The sequence below is a fragment of the Anopheles bellator genome, chromosome 1 (assembly GCF_943735745.2).
Source record: "Anopheles bellator chromosome 1, idAnoBellAS_SP24_06.2, whole genome shotgun sequence".
Lineage (NCBI taxonomy): Eukaryota > Metazoa > Arthropoda > Insecta > Diptera > Culicidae > Anopheles > Anopheles bellator.
Genome location: NC_071285.1, coordinates 24,736,955 through 24,761,637, shown reverse-complemented (window position 1 = coordinate 24,761,637; position 24,683 = coordinate 24,736,955). Strand labels below are relative to the sequence as shown.

Sequence of the window (24,683 nt, the reverse complement as noted above, 5' to 3'; positions counted from 1 at the left end):
CACATGATCACTACATACCGGGGACGCCGTTCTTGATCGACCAGAGCCGATCGAATGAGAATGTGGCTATTCAAAAGAGGAACTTTTCCGACTTTGTCGAAAATTGGAACAAATGTAGACATGGGTGATATTGCCTAGAGTGATCTAATTGCTTTGTCAAAAATGACAGGGATGTAGGAGCATCGTTACGGGCGTTACGACGCGCAGCGCGCCGGGGTATAAAAGGGAAGGCGCAAAAGAAACCGACAGAATAAAACACTAAAATTGTGGCGCATTGACGCGTGATAGCCGATACTTAAGCCTACGATTTCGTTTTAAATTTCTCGCATGTTACACATCTGCCGCCGAGAGCGGATTGTAACAGTTTAAAAGGATCCCTAGAATATAAGGGAATTACCGTTATTTTATCCAAAGTGCAATTACAGCAAGCCATCGATGGACATCATGGATGAACTCGATACAGTCTCCTGTGTTTCTGATGTTGTTTTTAATGCCAGTAAAAGAAATTCCGAGAAAGACTTCTTTGCAGGAAAACAAATCAATGATTGTGGATGCGTGGCGTCACAGGAAAACACTGGAATGAAACGGATCTTCCGGTTCGTCCAGTATCCGGGGGAAGGATTCTGTTGGCGCTCAACCCCTAGCTCCGGCTATTTTGGCGAGGTAAGATCGATGGCTGTCTAACAATTGGCCATAGCCCCCTTTTGGGCTACCTTTGTTAAGTCACGGTACCGAGTCGAATGCAGCCCCTCAGAAGCAATGCAATCTGGCCGTGTAGTGCCTGGACCTGGCCAAGTGTTTTCTTCGAGACAGCCCAGGCACTGGAGGAGCATTCCATTCGCCTCAGCCGGCCAGTGCGTCATGTTTCCCGTTCCGCATGACGGCTCCCGGGTAGATCTGATGATTTGTCCCCTACGCACCGTTCACCAACTGGCCGTCGCCGCCACCGGCGGATTGCAAGATGAAACGGAGTTTGAATAATTAAACCGAACTCGTCCGAAGCAGGAATCCATTTGTGAAATATTTTAATTAGATTTACAATGGAAATGCGTCGCAAAATGAAAATAATTAACCACGCACGCCCTTCCGCACGCACGCCGTACCGCCCGGTCCATCGGGCCACTGCCACCGTCACCCGGAGCATATGGTTTCAGTGCGCGCGGCGCGGGTTGTGCCTTGGCCGGGGCTGTTGTGGACGGCGAGAGCGTGTGGTATGGTTTTGATGTGATTTGTTTGTTTGCGTTGGTCTTCCACGCGAGCGGAACGCGCACCCGGCACGGCGAGGCGGCAGCAAAACCCGCAGCCCTGGCGAACGGCGGTGGACGTGGGCGCGACGGAAATCATGTTTGGGATGAGGGTTTAATTATAATTTATGTCATGTATCTCCCCACAAACACACACGCGCGCTCTGGCCAGAGTGCGTCGGACCACTTGGTGGATGTTAATTTTCTGCACAATTTTCCATGCGCGGCTTGGCGCCTTCGTAGAAAGATGTGCCCGAGGACGCCGAAGGCGCTAGGACGAGTGGGACCAAATCCGGGGAAAAAACAACGACGGCGACGACGACGACGCCGAAGGTTAAGATATTGACTAGGGACCAAGGGAGCCCCGGGGGCCCGTGTGTGGGGGCTCCCGAAATTGTTTGTACCAACTTACCAGCAACATTTTCAGTGCTGTGCATTCCTGACAGTAGCCGTTTGACGTCACCGAACGTGAAATTCTTCACAGCGGGCTCCTCATGGTCGGTTCGGTGGCCATCGGAACAACGGGGAGTTCCCAGGGTCGCCGTGTAATCTGGAGAAGAGAAGGGAGAACAAACCGGAGAAAGAGAAAGAGTGAGCTGCTAACGTTCATTATTGTGTGGGTCAATTTATAAGTACGATGAGCAAGAAGAAAAGAGTGACCAACGAAACCAAAATCTCTTATTCGAGTACTTTCGAGTAGTTTCGAGCAGGTTGAACGAGGTTCTATCGAGAAACATGAGTAAGCAGTGTTCCGTGCCTGATACCAGCTCAGAAGACGTTGTTGGCCCCTGAAAATCCTAATCGTAATGCCATGTTTTTGTAAGTCAGGGATCAGGCTCTTCAAATCATGATTGTCATCGGCAAACGGCAATTTACGATGCAAGAACTATCAAGGAAAACTGACAGCCAAGTCACTCGAATTTATGGTTCTGAGAAGCGGAGGACAAACTGTGGTTAGTACTAGGCGCTTCAATTAGCTTCGATCACATCCAGTAAATCATTTAGATTTTTTATGATTATTTATATTACATTGAATGAAAACAGCAAATCGTATTTTAAGCAACTGGTAGTCAATAATTGATAGAAATTCATAAACAATAATTGATAGCATACCTCGTTTGGTTGCCCAAAACCACGCTTCGCTTCATTTGTTGATAGCCAAAAGGAAACAAACTTACGCCAAACTGTGCAAAGTGCAAATTGAAGACGTTTTGCGCAAAGCAGTAACGAAGCCCGAAACGGACCGAACCCGAACGAACGTATCTAAATGATGAAACTTCCGCTGACATGCAGACAGGCCGAAGAAAAGGTGATTTCCACCAGAACCCACCCAACCCAACCGAACGACAGACCTGGATCTGGTTTCCGTTCCGGATTCCCGGGGAGACAGAGCGTCGGAGCGAGTAAAAAGCAGAGAGAGTGTCTGTGGCTGTGTATGCACCGGCAGCATAGCAGCGAACCCCTCTGCGAGAGGACCTGTTCCTGGTGGCAGCAGCAGCGGCGGCAGCAGCAGCAGCAGGAAGGTTAATTTAATTTTCTGATTTCATAATAAACTTTGCCAATTATAAGCGTTTTCGTCGATGGAGCATTTGCCATCTGACGGCACACGATGATGCCCCGGCGATGCATCCAATGCTGCGGCGGCCTGCACCGCCCTACTCGATATTACCCGTACGCCGTGTGAGAGGCTGAGTTTCTTCGTGTATGTGTGGTTTTCAAAGTGTCCGTGTGCTAGAATGGGGTCTCTGGCGTAGCGCAGTGGAGTGTTTTCAAATTTCGCCCGGCACGCCATGTTTGGAAAAGCTTACACAGCCCACAGCTCAACTGGATATTCATTATCGAACATTATGTCTCTTTGTAAAGGTATCTTAATAAAGCAAAAAATGCATAACGAAACAAAATGCATAACAAAACAAAATGCAAACAAAAAAAAAAATCGGAAAAGAGAATCATTTTCACAAAACGGCAAGGAGACAGTGTTGAAGGTTTAATGATGAAAGTAAGGTAAAAGTTGGAAACACTGAAGCAAACCAACAAATAAAGAAACCATTTAATAAAGAAACATTTGTATTAAATCGAAAAAAATGTCAAAACTAAATAAAATAATGATGCGCTCATAGCTTCATTCATTCTATTGCTGGTATGCTTCAAGCTTCAAAGCTCAAAAGATAAATAGCAGCATTAATGTAAGAGTTAATACATAAAATGTTGAAATGTGCTTCAAACGACTCGGCAAGCTGAGAAAAGTCGCTTACAAAGCGAGAGCAATAAAGCAAGTTAAAAATCATAATGACGATGCCGAAGCTGTTAACCCTATAGATGTGAATCGAAAGCATCGAAAAACAATTGAAATGTCTGCATAAAAGGTTTGATTTAGTTGCAACCAGTTTTATCGTCACTTCTCGATTTGAATATGTCCCTTGATCAGTGTTGTGCTTCTTGTGTTTTCTTGTCTTCTTAGTAACTGTTCCTGACTCTGTTACTGTTTTATTCGTTTATGTTTTAATATATCGGTTGCCAGTTTCTGAGTTCGTTTCGTTAGTTGTGATTAGTTGTGCTATTAGTTCTAATTTTCAAGGTAGTCCGTGGTAAGCTGTCAATTAGGCTGCGGTGCATGTTGGCTGTGTTTTGTAATAATAAATAAATAAACAAGTGCCACTCGTAAGCTACGTAGCTGCGCCAAGCTGGATGCCGATTACCGAGGCCGATGTTTGATTTACTTATTGATAAACGGTGGTCGTTTTTAATATTGATAGACCTACGATTGTGCCTTTGATGCAACTGGTGCACACTTGGGTGGTCGATTGCCGTGCGTAAATAAATGAAACTATAAATTAGGGCCGGCGCGTTGGAAATAATTAACTCGCCATCCTGTAATCCCGCGCTGCGGTCTGGCGTGGCGCGGTTCTTGGCGCATAATATGATTAGGGAGCACTGTGCCAGCATTTAACTACACAGAAAGGAAAAGACCTGTCCCGACCGGACCGGATCATCCCGCTCAGCGGGCGGTCAGCCTTATCGGGCCTCCCACCTCCCCATTAGCTTTTCGGTTGTGGTTTTTCGCTAAAATATTTCCCATTAATTTGTTTCCGAGCTTAACTCGGGACGCTCATTACTGGGATGAGTTGGGCCGGACGCTGGACGCGGCGCAGCGTAGCAATAATGCTGACCAAGGCAATTCCTGCGGTAATAGCCCCCTCCCCGCCACACCCACACCCACCCACGCGTCCCAGCAGGCGCAACATATCAATAAAAGCAACATCAGAAACCACACGCCCGAGTACATAATCGTCCCCAGCTTGTGTGTGCATTATGCTATCGGTGGGCCCTGGTGCTGCTGGTGCTATTGTTTTTCCGGCCGCCACTACCATTATCTGCACTGCAATATGGATCCGCTTGCGATGCAACTGCCCTCGTCGGCGGCCTCCCGCGCAGGACACGCCCGCCCGGGGCCACCTTGGCGGCAGAACGTGGAGTGAATTTTGTACGCGTTAATTAATTTATATTATAATTGCTTGTAAAATGTAATTAATATAATCACATGCAACGCCATGCGGGTTGGGTTGCCACCGCCCACCTCGCGCCGCCCGGTGGGCCACCGATGCCAGGATCATCATATGTTGCATGCTGTGGGACCTCGGCGCGGGCTCGGGAAATCGGAGATCCCATGCTCCGTGGGGTGGTGGACGGGCGCGGCAAGGGCGCACTCTGATTGTATCCGTTTTTACTGCAAACTGATTATGGTGAACCGCTCTCCCCAGTGCCGCTCGTCCGCCCGGCACCATCCGGACTCATTCGATCGATTGGAAAGCGCGGAAAGCGTGGAAAGCGCACCGGGAAAACCGATAAATTGACGGTCGACGGTTTTGCGTTCGGGAAAACGTACACATTTTCATCGCATTTAATTCCACCCACAGCGACACGGCCTCGTCCCACCTCGAGGCTTCGTCGCTCCGGTAATTTGGGTTGCGGACCTGATTGGGGCATCTGGTGAGTGAGTGGGTTGAAACGTGTGTGGAACAATTTGTTGCCGCTTCGGTCGTTTAGACTAAAGCTGATTTTAACGCTGTATTTAACAAGAAGTGTCGAGACTTTTGCTTTAATTTGACTAACTTTTTTTTTAATTGCGCAATAGAACATCAAAAGGCAAAAACATGTTTACGCTAACTTCTATGTAACGAAAATTTCAATATTTTTTATCTTTAGAATAATAATCCCAAAAAAAATAAATTTAAAATTAATAATAAAAGTATTTATTCATTTGATATAGTAGTATCAATTTAATTGTACATTTTTATGAAGTCCGTTCCATTTTCGAGTCTTGTCATTGTTTGTTGCTTGTTAATATTTATTTCTGTATCAAATCTTAATATTCTTTATGTACCAGTTTCCAGTTTTACCAACGTTAATAACAATCTAAATTCAGTATATGAAACAAAAATGATAAAACAAAATATATCTGAAATGCATGAAATGTAAAGTGAACTGGTTTTGTTCTATCTAATTATGGTTCGTCTTTGTTAAATGAATGTACAGTTACTTCATTGTTTAATATTGGAATTTAAACTCTTCGAAAATTTGATACAATAATAAAAGGACTTTCTTACATGGGTTATACATGACCAACACTTCCATACCACTTTTATGCTGTGAACACGATGTCCTGTCCTTCTGCAGTGAGGCCCGGAAGCGAAAGTAAGCCAAGGGCGCCCTGGAGTAAATGTGGAAGGTTTGTGGCAATTTAAATTATCACCTCCCGCTGCCATTCCCAACCGGCTCACCGATCCCCACCGGACTCCGATGCTGCATCCAATTCCCGATGGCCGCACAACGCAACGTTGCTGGTCCTTACACTGTTTAACACACAACCACCCGACCCGACCCGACCGGACCACCAACGACCCGCACCACGATCGGTTCAACGGCGTAGCCTCTCTTTCACTCTCTCTCGGGCTCTGTGGTTGCATCGCTGGCACCGCCGAGGGGATTAAATGAATATGCACAAAATTTGATGCATAAATTTGTAAATTGCATTTTCCATTCTCTGTTAATTTAAATTAATTTCGTTTCAATCGAAATTATACCAATAATAATTATGTGAACCCCAACCCGTGAGCCTTCCCGTGAGCTTGCCCCCCTGCACGCAGGAACACTCCGGCAGGACGAGCCCCGCTGCGTGGTGGTGTCGCGCTCGATGGCTCTATTTATGGAGGCAATCATGGGATCGAACCGTTTTAACTGTTGCACGGCCCACGGGCCGGCCAATGTTGTGCGGGTTAATTATTATGCGCCAGAGTGCCGGAGTTTAGAAATCAGCATATAGAGATTTCGGGATGGGGTCGTGGGTTCCGACGCAAACCACATACGGCGCGGATTCGTCCACCTGAACGCTTGTTAATCAGGATTCGGTTTCCACGTCGGGGGACACGGATTATTTCCCGCCGACCCGCGGGGCGGTCGGTGTGGGTGAATCAATTTTTATTTGACTTATGCTGTGCAGGGTTCGCTGGCAAGCGCACGGGATTATGCTTCTATGCCGCACCCGGGGACAAATTATGATCCTGGGCCGTAAAAACCAAATTGCATGCAGCGGATAAGCCCAACGGGGGAATTAGTGTTCGGTGGTTGGGAAGGTGACAAACGAGCCAAACACAATGGTCAACTTAGTTGTTATGCATATGTGTGAGTGTGTGTGTGTGTGTGTGTGTGTGGGTGGATGCAGTTCGAAAGCTTACAAAAAAGATTGTTCAAACAACTGCTGTGGTGCTGTATCGATTTGGTTTTTCATTAGACGAATAAAAGACCAACTGTATGCAACTGTGCTCTGTTGTCCAACTGTATGCATTTCTAACCCTTTGGTTAATGGGTTTGAAATGCACTTTTTTTAAAATAATAAGACAAATGTACAGTGGATATCAAGTAGGGGTTTTACCAGTGAACATTTGAATAATATGAGAAAATAGGTGAATATCTTCTTGTTGATTTCTGTTGATTAGAGATATTCAATGTTAGAATGAGGTTCAAAGAGCAAAACTATGACCAATGAAGGCTCATTTTGATTTAATTTAGCAGACTGGTTCGGCCATTTGTGGCCGTAGGTGAATTTGAGCACCGCGAACACAAGTTTTCAGTTTTTCATACCAATTTCCTTCGTTTGACAAAAAATGACAAATACCTCGAGATACTGTAAACTAACTGATGAAAAACTTAAATTAATTATTAATATGAAGTTACCAGTTTACAAGCAATAAGTAAAATTATCAACCCTTCAAGGTCGTGTGGACTCAAAAAATTACTTGAACCTGATAGGTGAGGATTTCATAGAATGGTACTGCAATACCTCGAAAGTTAAGATGTAAACGTTTATTTACGTAAACGATGCAAGATATAAACGAAAGTTTATTTGGTATAACTTCTTTACTTTACATTATTACTTTATTTTAATAATTATTTTTCTTATTTATGCAACATCGAGAATAGTATGTTGTTAAATCGTTAGAAAGTGATAGAAACGAACCAGAAATTAAATAATGATGATGTGTTGTTTGAGTTGAATCAACAATAAAATTAAAAGAGTTTTACAATAGATTGTAGAACTTTAATTTCGAATAAAGAAACAGAAACAAACAGAAAAGCATGAAAACAAAACCATAAGCAGTGACAATGCAAAAATAGTGTAACCAAGTTCCTATCTTCCTATTGTTACTGACGGTGACAGTGGGCGCCGTAAACTGAAACGATCAATTAATTTAATTAAAGAGTGCGCTATTTCTGGTTCTTCGCCTCGAAGTTTCGTTCCCAGCCATTGCCGGGACTCGGGAAAATGGGAAGCAAGAAAAACCAAAACTGATTCGTGCTCCTCCTTTGGGGGACGCACGGGGACAGAGGCTCCGGTAATGGCACTAAACGGAGCTTCCGCCGGGTTCCACGTTCGGGTGTCCCAATTGTGTCCCCGGCGAACATGGCACCACTAAAAGGGTGAGCTGAGAGCCTCAACGAGCAGAAAGGGAAACAGAGAGAAGGAGAGAGAGAGAGAAGGAGATAAGCATGACGTACGGAACGCGGGCTAATGCGAAAATATCGTATGGAGGAAAATCAGGAAAAATGACACATGTTGCCCCGATGCCCGGCCGACCGACCGACCGACCAACGATGAGGAGCTCCGCGAAAGACGGATGTGCGAAGTGAAAGATGGACGTTTCTCGGACCTCGGATCCGGTCGGTCGCCGCCTGACCTTCTTTTCTCATCTGACTCACGGCTGGAAATGCTCTTCTTCATTACGCTGTAACCGGCGCGTTGATAAGCAACGGGAAGCAAACCCGGCTGGAGCGAGATCTGCCCAGTCTGGCGTTGATAGAAACGGATGTGGGTATAATTAGCATGCATCGCAACTTACTTTAGCAAAATATGCTAATAGCTAATAATGCAATAATTTACAACACAATTTACCTAATATAATTCTCTTACTTTCGGTAGATCCTTTTTAAATAATTATCCTTAAGTCAATGTTGCTTAAATGCGAAATATTAAATTTGGTGAATTGGTTTGGTCAATTTCTCGCAACAGAAGGTTGGTTTAATATTTTTATACACACGTAAAGTTAGTAAGGAACTTGTTTAGTGTGTGCTTTGTGAATTTAATAATTTTAATGCTCAATGGTTCTTAGAAATTGAATAAAATAAATCTCCTTTGAACGTAATGTCTCATGGTGGCACTACCAGCAACTTATCGCTCCCTCCAGGGCGAGCGATATGTTAAGTGCTGGAACGAAAAGCTCTGGCGGTGAACCTGGTGGGCGGGGCACAGGCCGGACGGCTGGCCAACCGAGCGACCCGGCCCCGGCGCTGGTGTGAAAGAGGCACGGCCGAGGAAAGTGCGCCGGCCGTGGTCGTGGGACGCAGGAAAATGCAGGAAGGAAACTTTCCACGATCCCGCGCGCTTACCGAAACGAACGACAATGCTTTTAAAGGCGAATGGGTTTTGCTTGTAGTCGATATAAATGTTTCAAAGAGCATTTTAATGTTCACCGAATATCAGGGACGCATCTGCAGGGCGCATCATATACGGCCTCGCACATACACAGGCACACACATACGCTGGTGACTCTCTTACCGACTCATGCTCGGGCAGCGGCAGTGGTGGCCACGTTGCTGGATGCTATTAGTACAAGACATACGAAGACGATCTCTCTCCCAACGGACGGAGGGATGCAGCACCGCTGCGGCGGCAAGGGGGAGACTGCGTGGGGAGGGATGGTGGGAAATAAAGTGGAATTTCGCGGTAAAATGCTTAGGACAGCGTGTGTAGCGGCGGTGGAGCGGCGGCAGCACCATACATGTACCGTAGGGCTACAGATGACGTGGACGATGGAAAACTATCGGAAAAAGGTTTTAAATATGCGCCGAAAAAAGAAAAGGAACAGGGCACCCCAAATGTGAAAGGACCTCTCCGATTGCACGGACAAGGCTTTCGGATGAAACCGCGACCGTCCAGGGCAGGGCAAGAGCTGCAAGCGCTATCCGAATCGACATGGATTTTCCGGATCCTTACGGAAGCTTTATATAATAAGATGGCGCCCATCGGCACACGGCAAGAGGTATCACCTTTTCGGGATCACCGCTAAGTGCTGTGCTGTTGATAAGCCCAACCGGTTTCACATGTTGTGCAAGGAACATGAGCATGGAACAGAATCATAAAGAACCATAAATAGTTGTTGAAATTAAACACAAATTAGAACACAAATAAAAATGAGTGATAAAATGAAAAAAAATAGAGACAAACATGTGGAAACCCAAGAAGAAATTATGGACAGCAAAACAGCCATAATAAGCGAAACAAGCACTAATCAATTAGTGGCTTAATCTTAATTTAGAAACATAATAAAGAGAATGCAGAAATTACAAGCAACAGCAGGACACATCTAAAATGGTTTCAATAGGAAGCGAAAAGAGAAATAACAAACAAATCAAAACAAAATACAATAAAGTTTTCCAAATCAAGTTAACTTCCACAATAATGCCATGAGCTGCAAACAACAACAAAACGATTCACAAACACAACTAGTAAATAACATCACATAAACTGAAACGTATTACTCTGATTGGAGCATACATTTTTGAACATTCGCTACAACGCGAGATTTAAACCACAACCAACGCGAATGGCCAGTGCCACAAACATTCCTGCAGCCAATTGTTTTATGTTGTCCCCGCTCCGAAACCCTCTGACGCACACATACCAACACGCAGAGCGTCATGAGTGGCGCAAGTGACGTACTAATTAATTCTAATATCTTCATTTCCCGGCCGGTGGTGGTCCAGCTTTTCGCAACTTGTAAATTGCGCACACATTTTCCCGCGGGCCTGTATGTGTGCCATTAGTGCCGCCACCCACCAATGTTCCAATCAACCCACACATTGTGAACGGCGCGGGCGTGGTGTGTGTGCAATTTCGGGAAAGCCAATATGAAATCAATATTTTATTCCATTAAATTAATTGGAAATGCGCGTACCAAAACCATAAAAAGGCCACCAACCAACCGACCGAACCCAGGCCGGGCCGGGCCGGTCGCCGAACGAATGGCGTTTATAATTCTGGCCATTTTTCCCTTCTTTCTTGCGCTCTTTTATTATTTTCAATCTTGCTCCCAACGCGCCCGAGTGCTCCGTGCTCCCAACCAATCAACTTAACCGCCCCATTGTTCCGCCCCGACCAGCGCGGGTTTTTCCGCGGAAACTTGCTCGGGTCCTGCTGGGGGCGCGCTGCTGCGGCGCGGTGCGGTGCGGCGCACCACCAAGTCAGCAATCCATTAGCGATGAATATCGGGCGTGTAGGTGGCCAGTGTGTGTCGGGGGAGGCGCCGTTTTTGTTCCTCGTGTAATAGTGTAATGTGCTTTTCTGGTTTTTTCTCTCTCTCTCTCTCCGTGAGTGGATTTTTCAGTGAGCAAAATAGAGCAAAGCTAATCCATCCGTGTTGCGGTGTATGTGGTGTGTGCATTATTTTATTTCCCCTGTGTTCCTTTTGCCACGAGATGCGGCCGTTTGATGCGCACCGAGAGCTTGAGGCTCAATACTCAATTGGCCGTGATGATTGCCTCCACTGGGCGTATGCTTCCCATTCGGTCGGGGTGGGAATTGTTGTTCAATCCTCGTCCACTAAGCTGCATCCCTGGGGGTGATTCTGGGTGCTTCTTGGCCCAATAACCTTACCTTGGACATAACCGTCGATTTCTCTACAGCAAGTGTCGTACCCTTCAATTGTTAAGCTCACCATGTTTGAGGTGATGTAATTGAATATCTATTTTTGAATGGTAATATTCATCCGCAAATCAAGAATGAGATGAGTTCTGTGTTCCAGAGTCCCCATAACTCTCTGACTCTGTACCATGCTCTGTGCAAAAACTGCAACAACCAGCGAAAACCAGGTTCATCAAATCGAGAACAGTATCCGCCAACGTCCATCAAATTAAGAAAGAATAAAGGGGTTTGTTACATTAAAAAACAATCAGGCAATCACCTTCTTAATTCATTATTTTGAAGAACAAAAGTACTGCTTTTCCGAGTACTTCCTAGTATTAGGACGGGTTACAAAACTGTCAGCATCACTGGGAAAGTGTGTAGACACATCCTTCGTGAGAGACACTTTGTAACGCCAGCAGGGGACTCATTTCCATAAGCTTTTCTCTCGAATCTTCCATCTTCCGGACGGCCATTTTTCGTCATCGTCGTCGAACGCGGTGATTACTAGTTCACTCGGTCCGTTGCGATCGACTGATGGATGCAACAGTAACGGATCGCCTGCGTTGGCCGCGGTTCCTGTCAGTGCGGTCAACGCAGCGAAGTGATTACTTTTTAGACGACGCAACGCAATCGCGAGCGGCCCAAGATTGTTGCGGCCAATCGGGAAATTCGTAATGAGCAGGTGGACGACGCGCGCCGGTAATGATATTAACGATAACGTTCGGACCCACCGAACCCGCCCGCGGGGTGGAGTGGAACGGGGCTTTCTCCTGGGAGGGAGAGTGATAATGTTCGCCCTCACGGTTCGCCGGAATATCTTCCCATCGCACCGCCGCCGCCGTGTTCGTTCGCTAGAATTACTAATTAAATTAATTATTCATTAGCCAAAGTGGTTTTAGAGCTACATTGTTCCGTCGCTGGGCGCTGGCCGCCGCTGGTGTATCAATACCGAAAGGATCGTTAGTAGCGTGCAAACATCTTCGTGGCCACCGGGTTGGGTCCCGGCCGGAAGCAGTGCACCGGACTCGGGTCGGGAAATGTTCGCCGGTGTTGCTGTGTTTTTTTTTTTCGTGCGATCGGCCAATGGTCAAACCGGAAAAGCTTTAAAACATTTTTCAAAGCATTCTGGCTCGTTGTCCACAAAATGTGTTTTGGGGTTCAAGTTCAATGAAACTATTGAAATCAATAAATATTGAAAGAACGATTACTTCCTTGTCCTTAATATTCGTCAGCTACTAAAATAGCTAGGAAACTATGATAATTAATTGACATCGCTTTCGTATTAGTATTGTTTCAAAGCTGGCAAACTAAAAAAACAGTTCAGGCTCATTTTGGCATTTATTAATTAAATCGTTCAACTAAAACAGTTGTAGTTAAAGAGTTTGATACGGTACGGTACAAGAGATGGTTTTGGTAATTCAAATGAGGTGATTTCGATCTGACGGACAACGATCATTCTGGTGAACTGAAAAGTTTAGAAAACCAGGCATGGCAAGAGTTGTGTTATGCAGACCATATACAAATAAAGGAAAAATGTGCAGAAACACTAAATGTGCTCCAAACGCCAATTTCCGATGGTTTAAAAGCCATGTGATAAATCGATTGGCACCAAACGAAGTAACCAATGATTTAGTTCGAGAACCCGAACCGCAAAAACATCGGCTCTCATCTGGTGAACGACACTCAGTGTGTGTGGTGGGACCAGCCGCATATGGTGTACCATGAGCTACTAAAACTAGGAGAAACGATGAATACAGATTCGCTACCGACAAAACCTGGCAAAGTTTATGGTTTAAACTATGGGGTATGTCTTTCGAAAAATTCATTATAATTTCAGTAAGAATTGATGTTCCATTTTTTCTATGGCCTAAAATTTTGTGAAATTTTTTAGTTCGAATCCTGACAGTGGCAACAAGTCAAAACTTTGAGTCGGTGCTCAATACGGCTCTGCCTGTTCTAATAGTAATAAATAGTTCAATACAATGTTATTGTTTTCTAAAACATCAACAATAAATTATATTTAGTACACAAAATCGAATCAATCTACCCTGAATCGATACGGCTGTGTTTGGTACTAAGAAAGCAGCGCGCCACTTTCGATTGAAATGTCAAACAATTGCTCACATTAGCATTAGTTTGTCTTCGACATTTCACAAACCTCTTTCGCGCGAGGAGCCGCTCGTTTCGAGCCACATTCGAGACCAGATAATGTTTGCTGCAATTACGAGCCCCACAGGGCGTAAAACACGGTTCGAGGCGTTGCGCTTGCGTGTGTGCCCCCCAATCGGCTGCGCCAGGATGAGGGGGGACACGCACCAGGCGGACTTGCGGGGTGCGATGGAACGATACATTGCCCGTTGCATCGGCGCAATTTGTGTGCACTTCCATTGCCGGCGGGGAGCCAGCGGCAGATAGAATCGTGTGCTCTGCTTAATTTCAATTTTCACCTCATTCAACCGAAACATTGGCGCGAGGGGCTCTGCACAGAGGGGTGGAGGGGCACGGCACCGAGCCACACCCTGAGCCAGCCAGCCAGCCAGCGATGGGGTGCCTCTGCGGGAATAATGGATGATGGTAGTGTTATCTATCAAGTTCATAAAACGAAATGTTGCAATTATGCAGAGTTTATTTATTATTGTGCCAGCGCGAATAAATAGTGGGTTCGGGGTGTAACGAGCCCCCTCCCTGCGCCTGTTCCTCGTTGCTGTTTACCCCGACTGCCACGGTCTGCAAAAACGGCCACAAGAGAGGTGCGGAACCAGAAACAGCTTGCGTTGCTTCATTACTCTCGATCGCGCCGTTGCTCGTTAGCGTGGAACTGGAACGGAACCGAAACGAATTTGGCCGAGCCATGCCGAAACGAATGAGCCTGTTGCGGCCATGCTGGCCACAGTCATACTGCAATGCGTTGCACTGTAAACCCGAAGCCGGCGATCGATCCCCGTGTGGCTCGCGCCTGGCGTTCCTGGCACACGCAATCCTATTTAATTAATTAATCTATTAATTAAAATCGATTAAGAAGCATTACGGGGCGCCGTGTCTTGAGCCGTGTGTGCGGCGAACCTTGATTGCTCGTGTTGGTGCCCCAGTATGTATGTGTGTTGGGAGCATATGGCGCTGACAGAGACGTCTCAGAGCCTGCGTGCATATCGAAAATGGTAATTTGATATGCCACGCCAAATGTAATTAACTTACGTCGACTTTTGCCGTCATTTGGCGCCGCCGCCGCCAGTTGCGGGAATGTGGCCGGAAATTGATTGCGTACGCTGCGGGTGAACACGCAGAGGGTGTGTTTACCTACCCCCGTGGCCACCGGGGGGGCTTCACGGGAGTCTCGGGACGAGTGCGGTGGAATGGCTCCTTCAGTCGGGATCTTTTTCTTTTTTTTTTTGCTTGTTTGCTTATTGTTTCGCGCGCAGCTGTTGTAGCCTATTGCGGAACTCGGAACGGAACGCCAAGCTGCGGCGAAGTGAGGCAGGCACACAGGAGATCGGTTTTTTGTACGCCCAAAATTTGTCTCCTTTGTGGAGATGCGGTAATTGAAAATATTGTTCAATCAAACCGGGGAGGATACTGAGAAAGATGAAATTTCTTCACAATGAAGTAGTGCAAAAATAAAGAATCGATTTCCCAGAAATCAGTCGTCTCCACTCGCAACAAAGGAATAAATTATCGACTATGCGATAAGCCCTTCAGGGGGGGGTGCTTGGTTAAGGAAATATATTTCGCAATTTTAATACGGACAAAACTCATGCTCAAACTATGCTTTTCAACTTTTGTGTTTCCTAGTTTTCTATTTTCTACTATTGATTGATTATTTAATTAATCTATTTACTTACAATATTATTTATAGATTTTTTCTATTTTTTTAACTTCCTTATTTATTTAGTTTTTGTATTGATTTTTTTTTTTTTTATTGTTCATGATATTTGTTTTTATTCAAGTGATGAGAAATTGCTGTACAAGCAAAAGCTCAAGGATCATATCAATCAAGGACATTATAGAGACAATGGGCCAGTCTATTCAGTAAAATTAATCATATCAGGCGCAGAAGTTGCGGGTTCCAGGTAAGGCCTTCGTCTCAAACATCGAACCGAAGGGAAAAAGCCAAGTTGAGCAAAACGTGTCGGAGAATTTATACAGGAACTCGAGATCTTAAATGCGAAAACGGCTCAAGTAACCTTACTTCAAGTAAAACAGCAGTCGTAGCGGACTTGCATTGCGTTGCCTCAATGCGATTCATCCAAGAATGACAAAAACGATCATGATAAACGCAAGCACCCTTAAGGATCTGACGGACAATATGTAGGTTTTCGGCACACAATATTCCAGAACTCATGCGAATAATTAAACCTGGATTTCTTGACGCACGCTACATTGCATCCTTATACTGCGTATCGTCTTTTAGCTTCTTTTTGATCGTTCAATGTGATCGACAATTTGATCGAGACTATCCATTTTCAATATATCAAAATACTTTCTAATCCCTGGCGGAGGCTGGCGGCTGATCATAGTGCGCATCGTGAATAGTTTGGTGTCACTCCCTGAGTTCGCTTCTTCAGTTCGTGCCGATTTCTCGATTTAATTAAAGACATTCTGTAGCCTGCGGTCATCATGGAGTCATACCTTAGACTTTTTTCCGCCCTACAATTTCGACAGTGCCCTGGTCTGTCCCGGCAACGCTAACAATCTCTACAAGTGTCAGGAGACAATGCTTCTTAACGGAAAAGAAAGGAAGGAATTCGCGAAACGGCTGCGTGAATTACCGACTAATTGGCACAGAGGCGAAAAGGGACATCGTGGAAAGTCGTCACTAGGCATCTTTCTTTTTCCAACTTTCCGTGTTAAGGTCCCGGAAGTGTGTGCAAGTGTAGTGTTCTACTTTTTACGTTCACCGTCAATTGGTTTGCGGTTATTGTGTTAAACGTAAAATCCATACAAAACAAGTAACAAATGTAAAAACAAGGGATAGTAACACGGTTAACAAGTGTGAAAAGGTAAATCTCAAAGTAACAAAAAAAACAAAACAAAAGCTTGATCTTGGCAAAGCTAATTAACTTCCCAGTAGAAAACAAATAATAAAAAACGCGCCAAAAATGGATCCAATCAACGGGATCGAGGGACCAAACTAAAGGAAAGGACATTTTAAAGCGCCAAAGAGATTCGATGCGATCCGTGCTCATTAAAAACACTCCGTGTTCTTTACGGAAACACTCTGCTCAAACCCTGGTTCCTTCGGCCGGGCTTGGTTTAATTGAAGGCATACGGGGCGGGCACCGCATGCCATTGGAAAATTGTCCTCATCGTCGCCCATCGGTCCCCCATCATTAACGACGTTCACGGGAGTTTTCCCCGCCGCCGGCGACAGGTTTTGCTTGCGGTAAGCAAAATGTGTGTCCGGACGAGCCGAGGCATCCTGCATCCTGCGCGAAGACCGTAGACGTGGTGTTACGACCGAAGACGACGGCCGCCAAACGGTCAGCGGCTCCGGCTACCGAGGGTCGGCACCGGGAGTTACGTCACGCCACGCCACGAAAAGGGGTGCATTTGTTGTGGGTGGCTGGGCGGAGTGGGGCGTTGGAAGCGGTAGCGCGGAGGGGAGGTGGAAGAAAAACGATAATAATGCGGCCCTGATTTGCCACCATTAAATTATAATAACTTTTGAATTTAAACTTCTCTAACGAGGTCTGAATAAATTCTTTAATGATGTTTTCTTTCCATTTAAAAGTTTCCCTCTATCGCGCGGTGGATTCCCTCCTCAGCTCCCTGTATCTCTCTCTCTCTCTCTCTCTGTCCCTCGCGTGCGCGGCGGTTTTCGGAAGCGAACCAGCGAGGCAGGAAGGAGGCTGACGCTAACGAACGATACCGTACGGATTGTCGGATCACGACGAGTCCCGTCGGAGAGTGTGATATTTTGTGCAGTTTTCAGCATGTTTCGGCAGCCCTTTCCCGCCGGCCCACCCCGCTCGGGCGGCGGTGTGCTCGTGCCGGACACGTGCCATCTTCCGCCAGGAGCAGCAGGAAATTGGACAGTGAAAAACGGGAGCGCCGCGTTTTGTGGTGGTGCGCTACGGCCTGACCTGACTCTGTCGGGTGAGTGCTTTTGCTTCTTCCCGTGACCGACGGGACTCGAGGGAAGCGGGCTCGGTGAAGTAATCGATCCTAATTAAGTGGAGAGGGGTGGGTAGATTTAAATACATAACAACGGAGCCGCAACGGCGCCGAAGCGTGCGGCCTCTCTTGAGACGCAAAAGTCAGCCAGAGTCCACCGGCGGAACCGGAATGCGGGATTAGACCGAGAGTACCAGAAGTGTGTACTATCGGCTTAGGATGATTTGCTCGAGGCAAATGAGGGTAGCTGCTTCCAGATCCAGACATACTATTAAGATATTTTCTATGTACCACATTCTACCAAGGTTGCTATATTCTATTTGCTATATGTTCTATGCACATTGTGTTAAAGAAATAACTCAGTTTTCAAATCAACATTTCCGTTATCCCCTTAAAAGTAAAAGCGACACACGTGCGTCAATGAGATTTCTTATCATCTACGCCTTTTTTTTAAGATGTGGCTCTTATCAGCTTTCTTTATGGGGTTTAAATTTTCGTTCTAATTGACATGATAAATCTTCTTCAAAGTCTGGAGAGCCTCTGGAGAGAGTACATCTGTTAGAAGCGGAGCAACAATCATTTCTAGTTGAATAGCAGAAAGTAGAGCTAATCCCTATTACATAATTTCTGTTGTCAGTTAAGTACGTAAGGCTGAAAGACAGAAGTACAGATCTAGTTTCCTGATCCTTTCTCTAGAAAATGGCTACCTATCACATCTGCGGTCGGCCAAGTAGAAGCCCACCGGCTTTTACTATGCCGATGCGAAGTTTTCAAATGATTGTTATGATGACATTGCAAGTTAAAGGGCTATTAACAGGCAAAAACACTACATCAACAGAAATGTTTTTTGGAATACTTTGGAATACTCGAAGCAATATTGTATTGTTTATAATGCGAATAATAATTGCCATTAAATATAGTTGATAAAAAAGTAAACCAATTAGAAGCTAATAAACCAGAAATTATCAAACTTTACGGTCACATTCTGCTTTCTTTCAAAGTCGTAAGGCACATAACAGAAAATAGAGACATATTGATTATTATTCTAAAGCATCGCAATAAATACAGTAGCTTTATGCAGTTGGTACTGATGTGAAAATCTTTTACCTTTTATTGTAGTTTATGCATATGTGTCCGTATTTACCTTCAATTCAAACGAGCAGCCGGGCTGATCCAAAAAATGTCCAGTCGGATTACGAAAAGAAGCGCGAATAAAATAACGAAATTCCGTTCCCGAGCGGCGCACCACAGCAATGTAAGTTCCTGGGGCAACATATTTTTAATGTTTTGAATGAAGAAAACAACACACACCACCCAAACTAACACGATGAAAAACATCCTTAATTCAATTCGGCCTCTCTCGTTAACACGAATCACGGCACCGCGCGACGGCCGCAAACGAAACCCCATATCATGGGTCCGATGCGTTCGATTATTGGTTGCTGTCTTCGGCGGGGAGCGGATTTTCCGGCGGCGGGTGCGTGCCGGGCCGGGAAGAAGATTAAAAACCGGCCCTACCTACCACCCGGGCCGCTCCGTGTTGGTGTTTGTGACGCACCAACCGCGCGACCGTGTGTGTGCCTTTGCAATTAAAATGCAAATCGCGTCATGCACTCGAGTTAATTACATTTGGTGGTCCGAGTAATGCTGCTCTCGTGGCTCGTCCAATTACTTTCCAGTGTACAAGACATAATTGCTTCGTCCCGCTTCAAACCCAACACACGGCCCGGCACGGCCACAGTGCCGGCTCCGTTTAGGGAACTTACACATTTTGTATGTTTGCCCGGACGGGAGTCCTGCGTTTGATTGGGGCGAATGTGTGTTTGATAAGTTGCGAAATGCACGGTGCAAGCTATTAATTAACGGTGCCGGGCCGGCTGCATTGGCCACCGGTGGCCGCCGACGCCGGCGAGAAGATGATTAACAATTCAATTACGTCGGACGCAAGACGCCAATTAAACGGGTGAAGATGGTGTGCGCCATTCAATTACAATGTTCCACAAAACTTCGGTTGGTGGAACAAATAAGAGTAAGAAGCATGTCCAACTAGTCGAAGAATGGAGATGATGGTCCAGCGCGACATGTCTATATTGAGCGGAAAAATTCAAATCCCACGTGACCTTTGCGGGATCTGGGGACACCAGGGGCCATCCTTAGGGCTCGGTTCTTCCCCCAGTGTTTGCATCCTACACGCATAGTTGAACATCGTTTGCCAGATCCTTTCCCCAACATCAATGGCCGGCCTCTATCGGCGACGCGGCCAACAACCTCCGGCACAAAACCATTATCATCGTCGGACAGCTCGTTTAATGGGAAGATGATCCGCCCGGAAATGATACCGGCTACGGAACGGCATTTGCAAGCCCAGGAAACCTAACCCACCACCGAACCCGCTTCTTCAAAGCGCGACCAGAACTCCCCCCGGTCGTCGTCTGCGTACGTGAGCGCGTGTGTGTATTTTAAATTCCCCTTTTCCGATTGCGAAGGGGTCATCCGAAGCGAAAAATTGCCTCCTGACCGGCACAGTAAAGCGCAAATCGGAAGCGCTGGCTGGCTGGAGCTGCCCACCGGCAAAAGGAGAACGATAATCAGCGAAATAATTGATTGTTGTTCGCGCAGCTCATTATTTTAACCTATTTGTTGCTATCGAGCGCACAAAACTGTATCCCAAAATTGGCAAAACCAACTGCTCGAAAACTGCTCGAAACTGCTCGATTGGTCAAAACGCGGCTGTTTAGGGTCCCCGCGAAATTGCCATTACAGTTAACAATGGACTGATAATGTGGTTTCCTCCGTTGGCCACCGTATTGCGATGAGATTGCTGCGGAGAAGATTACCCGCTGGCCGGGACGCTTATCGGCATATCAGATTGTGCCGGGGAATTCCCGGGTGGACTTCCGGTGCAAGCGCTCGAGATGCACTGTGCCCGCAGAACGCAATGCATCCCGGGGTTCCGTGCTGGGTTTCGTCCCCTAGTTTTTCGTGTAAGGTTTGCAACTGACTCCCGGTTCTGCCTTATCCATATCGCAGCTTTTCAGATTCTTCTACACCAAACGCGCCCCATATGCAATGTAACTCGCTCCGCTGCCACCATCTTCCTGCTAATATATTTTTCTTTCGATCTAAAAATGAGCGAAAAAGAAAACTAATAACAACTCAGAGTCCTTCGCCCTCTCGCTCTCTCGCTCCGTAGCTTTCCCACACAACGGCCATTCGCCAAATCTATTGCCACTCGAAGACAATCGAGGATGGGGTTTTCTTTTCGGGCCCGGACCTGGGATAACCCCTGCGCACACAGCTACACACATACACAGACAGACATTGGGGACGTGTAGCAGTGATAAACCAAGAAATCCTGGGGTCGGCGAAATTGGTATTGGCATTGCAGGGCTGCGATGGCTGCGTGTGAAACAGAGCCAGTGCGCCCCGCGCAGAGCCCCGGCGAAGCGGTCCTCGGGTGATCCGGGGATGCAGATATTGTTCCGCGCTCGCTGCTGTACCCCACATCGTCCTCTCTCTGTCTCTCTCTCTTAGTGAAAAAGGACAGAATGTATGGAAAGAAACTGCCAAGCGACCGGATAGTAGTGGACACATAGAGAGAAAATTGAAAATGGAAAAATATTAAATTGATTTCCTTCCTCCTTTGCCACGGGCCGGCCGGCCGGCCACCGGACCCGGGGTCGGTCGTCCGGTTGTCGGTCTGCACATTGACAATGTGTGTAGAAATGGCTTTGCCGGTGCTTACCGTTTCAATCTCTTCCATCCACGTACCGGACCCGGGCCCGGGTCCGGGGGTCGCAAATCCAGCCATCCACACATAAGACGCTTATTTCGTACTTCAACCCGCGCCCACCGGGCAAAACAACCCCGCCACCCCGCGTCCGGCCCGGTGACGATAAAAACCGAATCCGATACCCACACCGCCCCGGCGGGCGATATCCTTCCGCGCACTAGATTGGACGGACAATGGGAGCTCGAATATTGGAGCGGAAGTAACGGTGGATCGCCGGCGTCGGCGGGAGATGGGAAAATTGGAAGTGAATTTCACCGCCCTTCGGATCGAGCGGATCACGGTACCGATTCACGTTTCGCGCGCAGGCGGCAGGCAAGTATGCAAATAATATAATAAATTCTGCCCGTGAACTTTCGCTGCTGCAGTTGTTCATATCTCGAAGGAATTTTGATGAGAAATGAGCAAGCCCTAGAGAGAGAGAGAGAGAGAGAATGATGTCGTCCGTCCGAAGGCAGCCTTTCCCCCGGACGGCGGGTTGCCATTTGTCGTGTGGACGAGCCGCAGAGCGCGCGCCCCGCGAAGAAATTAATACCGGCCCGACCGATTGCTAGACGGCGAAGTTGTTGATGGTGCGAAAGCCACCGAGCTGGATGCGTATGAATGTGAATGGGGCGCGTGAGCACACGCAGCGCGTTCCGAACCGGGTTTTTCATATGGCCATTTTGGAGGACGATCCCTCAGCACCTGACACAGGTTCAATGAACAAACTTGATAAGCAACCACCATAATCCAAAGCATCAAAATTATGTTTAAGCCGCCCAATCACTGCTCGAATTTTGTACTAAATAAAATTTAGAAGAGCCCCACGTGAATGAGAATGTCACTCTGTTTATTTCTCTGTTTAAATTTTCTGCTGTTTTTCCTAAAAGTATACCAATGAACTTTGATACACTATTAGTTTCTATCTTGGACGATCTCGATTATGTTTAATAATCTCCGAATCACTGCTCGAATTTTGTAATAAATAAAATTTGGAAGCGGGTGGTGAATTTTATCCATTTAACTCGTCTTCTGTCTTTCGTACTTGGAGTTAACGCTTACGGATTTTAGCCTTTATTGATGGGATTAAGACATTAAACAATCTCGATGAAAATATTTGACCAATTTGGCAAAATTGGTTTCATTTTCCTTTGCATTTTTCACTAAAAATAATTCTTAACATTCCGACAATAATTAGAACAATTTTGCACTGGAGATTCGCACTAGACCACCTCCTCCTCCTCCCCCGCACCTCCTTTTGATAAAACACGAAACAGAAATATGGCTAAGTGACGAAAAAGTGGGAAAGTCACAAAATAAGTTCAATCAGCCAAAGTATAGTAAACAACAAGTATACACAAGTATTTTGTATGTATGTATTTGTATGTGTATTTGTATGTATTTCTCCATCAATAAAATGAACAGTTATGACATCGAAACCGAAAAGTTGTAGAGGTTATCTCTTTCGTACTAAAGAATTGAGAAATTGATAGGCATCGACCACCACCGTAAGTTGGCTCTTCGATGTTCCATCATAAAGAGGCTTTCAAGGTGACTCCTATTGTTTTAGTGCTTAGAGAGACTGACACACACTTGCGATGAAATGGTGGGATATGAGCAATTAAATCACCCTACTCATAGCCTAAAACATAGCAATTCAGTGTGTAGTAACCAGTTTGTAGCTTTGAATTTTCTTATCACGATGGAAAAGGATTTCTCCGGACTCCGGTACGTCATCATCCGTTCAAAGTCTGGGAACTAGAGACGGCGCCGCGCATAGGCGGGGATTCGAACACGGGCGTTCTGTCCCGGTTTCAGGCCGGCTGCCGGTCGTCGGTGTTGAGTGACGACAAAAAGTGCACCTACCACGTACCCGGCACAGGACGAGCGCTTATCTCTTCTAAAGAGTCTAAAGTTGTTTCCCCATCAAATCACTCCTTTCCAGCTCTCGCTCTCGATCTCTCTCTCGCCTGTCGTGGCAGGTCGTTCGGGCGTTGCGGTGAAAGAAAGTTATAAAATAATATTTGGAATCAAAATGAAGCATTTTAATAATATTAAACTGTTGCTACAATCTCGAGATATTATCGGGCTCGTTCGGGGCGCCGTTTGACTTGCCGGCGCCCATTCCGGCACCGTGTCGGCGTATCGTTCGGCGTGCGGGTGTTGCGCACGGTCGCGTGGAAAGCTGGAACTCGGGCCCCCGGGGGAGGAGTGCAAAGCTATTTCGAGCCATTTTCGTGTGCCGTTCAAACACTGCTGCTGGAAGGATCTGCGATCTGTGTCGGTCGCTTTTGGGCTGCTGCCGTTTATTGCGCTCCACCTCGCGAGAGGTGGCCTCGGGTGTGATCCTGTGTGACAGCGCGTGCCGATTTGCCGGGTCGGATTGAAAGTTTCTGGTGTTTCTGGGGAGAGGATTGCGTCGCCCATAATCGTGGTCGGCGCGCGGTAGGGTATCCTTACCCTGCACACACACAGCACTTTGGCACATTTGGTGACATTAAAATTTCTATTCGTGGCAAGTTAGGACGAGCATCCGACGAGGTCGAGAGATGTATGCGTGTCTGCGTGACAGTGTGTGGTAGTTGGTATTGATTGTTTTGCCGATTTAGCCACGCTTGTGACGCAGACCGTGAAGGAGATAGAGCACCCGAGCGAAAGAGAGAGAGAGAAACAATCTGGACTGCAAATGGAAAACGGAACCGCCCGATGACGGGGAGATCCGATGAAACGAGTTTTTATTTTTTTAATATTAAATTGTCATCGAAATGGGTTTTTATCTCCATTCTCACTGCGCTACACGCGCAATCCTTGGTGAGCTTTGAGGCCCGGCACAGGCTTTGAATGGCGTTGTTTGGCGCAAAGAATTGGCCTGATTGGCTGGCTGACTGGCCTGGTCTGGGTGTCTACTATTTTCAATTCGTTTTAATATGCATCCCATTTATTTACCCATGTTTTCCACTTCTAATCTACCCTTGCTACGGCCACCGCATTGTTGCTGGCGTCCTTGCCGGGGGCTGCTGCAGACGAAATTGGGTCCAACATTCATTGGGACATCGGTGAAACGGTTTCACTTCGGCAATACGGCAGAGGCAAGGATGGGCTTGACAATCAATTGTTGTTTTTAATTCGCCCCAAACTACAACGGCTTAGTTGGGGAGCACCGCTTGGTGCTCCATTTCAGCGGCAATTGAACAATACAATTAACGGAAAACATTTGCCACAAAAAAGTTGTGTTGGCTAATTGTTTCGTGTGTACTTAGCAAATAACGATGGGCCATTAAATTGAGCGGGGCGGATACAAAAATTGATTGACTTC

The 24,683-nt window shown here is 46.4% G+C and overlaps 1 protein-coding gene across 1 annotated transcript in view; it reads right to left on the bottom strand.

The window, feature by feature from the left end:
• LOC131216193 (LIM homeobox transcription factor 1-alpha-like) overlaps positions 1-24,683 on the bottom strand; it is a 106,758-nt gene that overhangs the window by 58,327 nt on the left and 23,748 nt on the right. The window contains exon 2 of the mRNA XM_058210612.1: positions 1,657-1,794. Coding sequence (XP_058066595.1) covers positions 1,657-1,681 — 25 coding nt within the window. The 5' untranslated portion in view covers positions 1,682-1,794. The remainder of the gene's footprint in view (positions 1-1,656; positions 1,795-24,683) is intronic.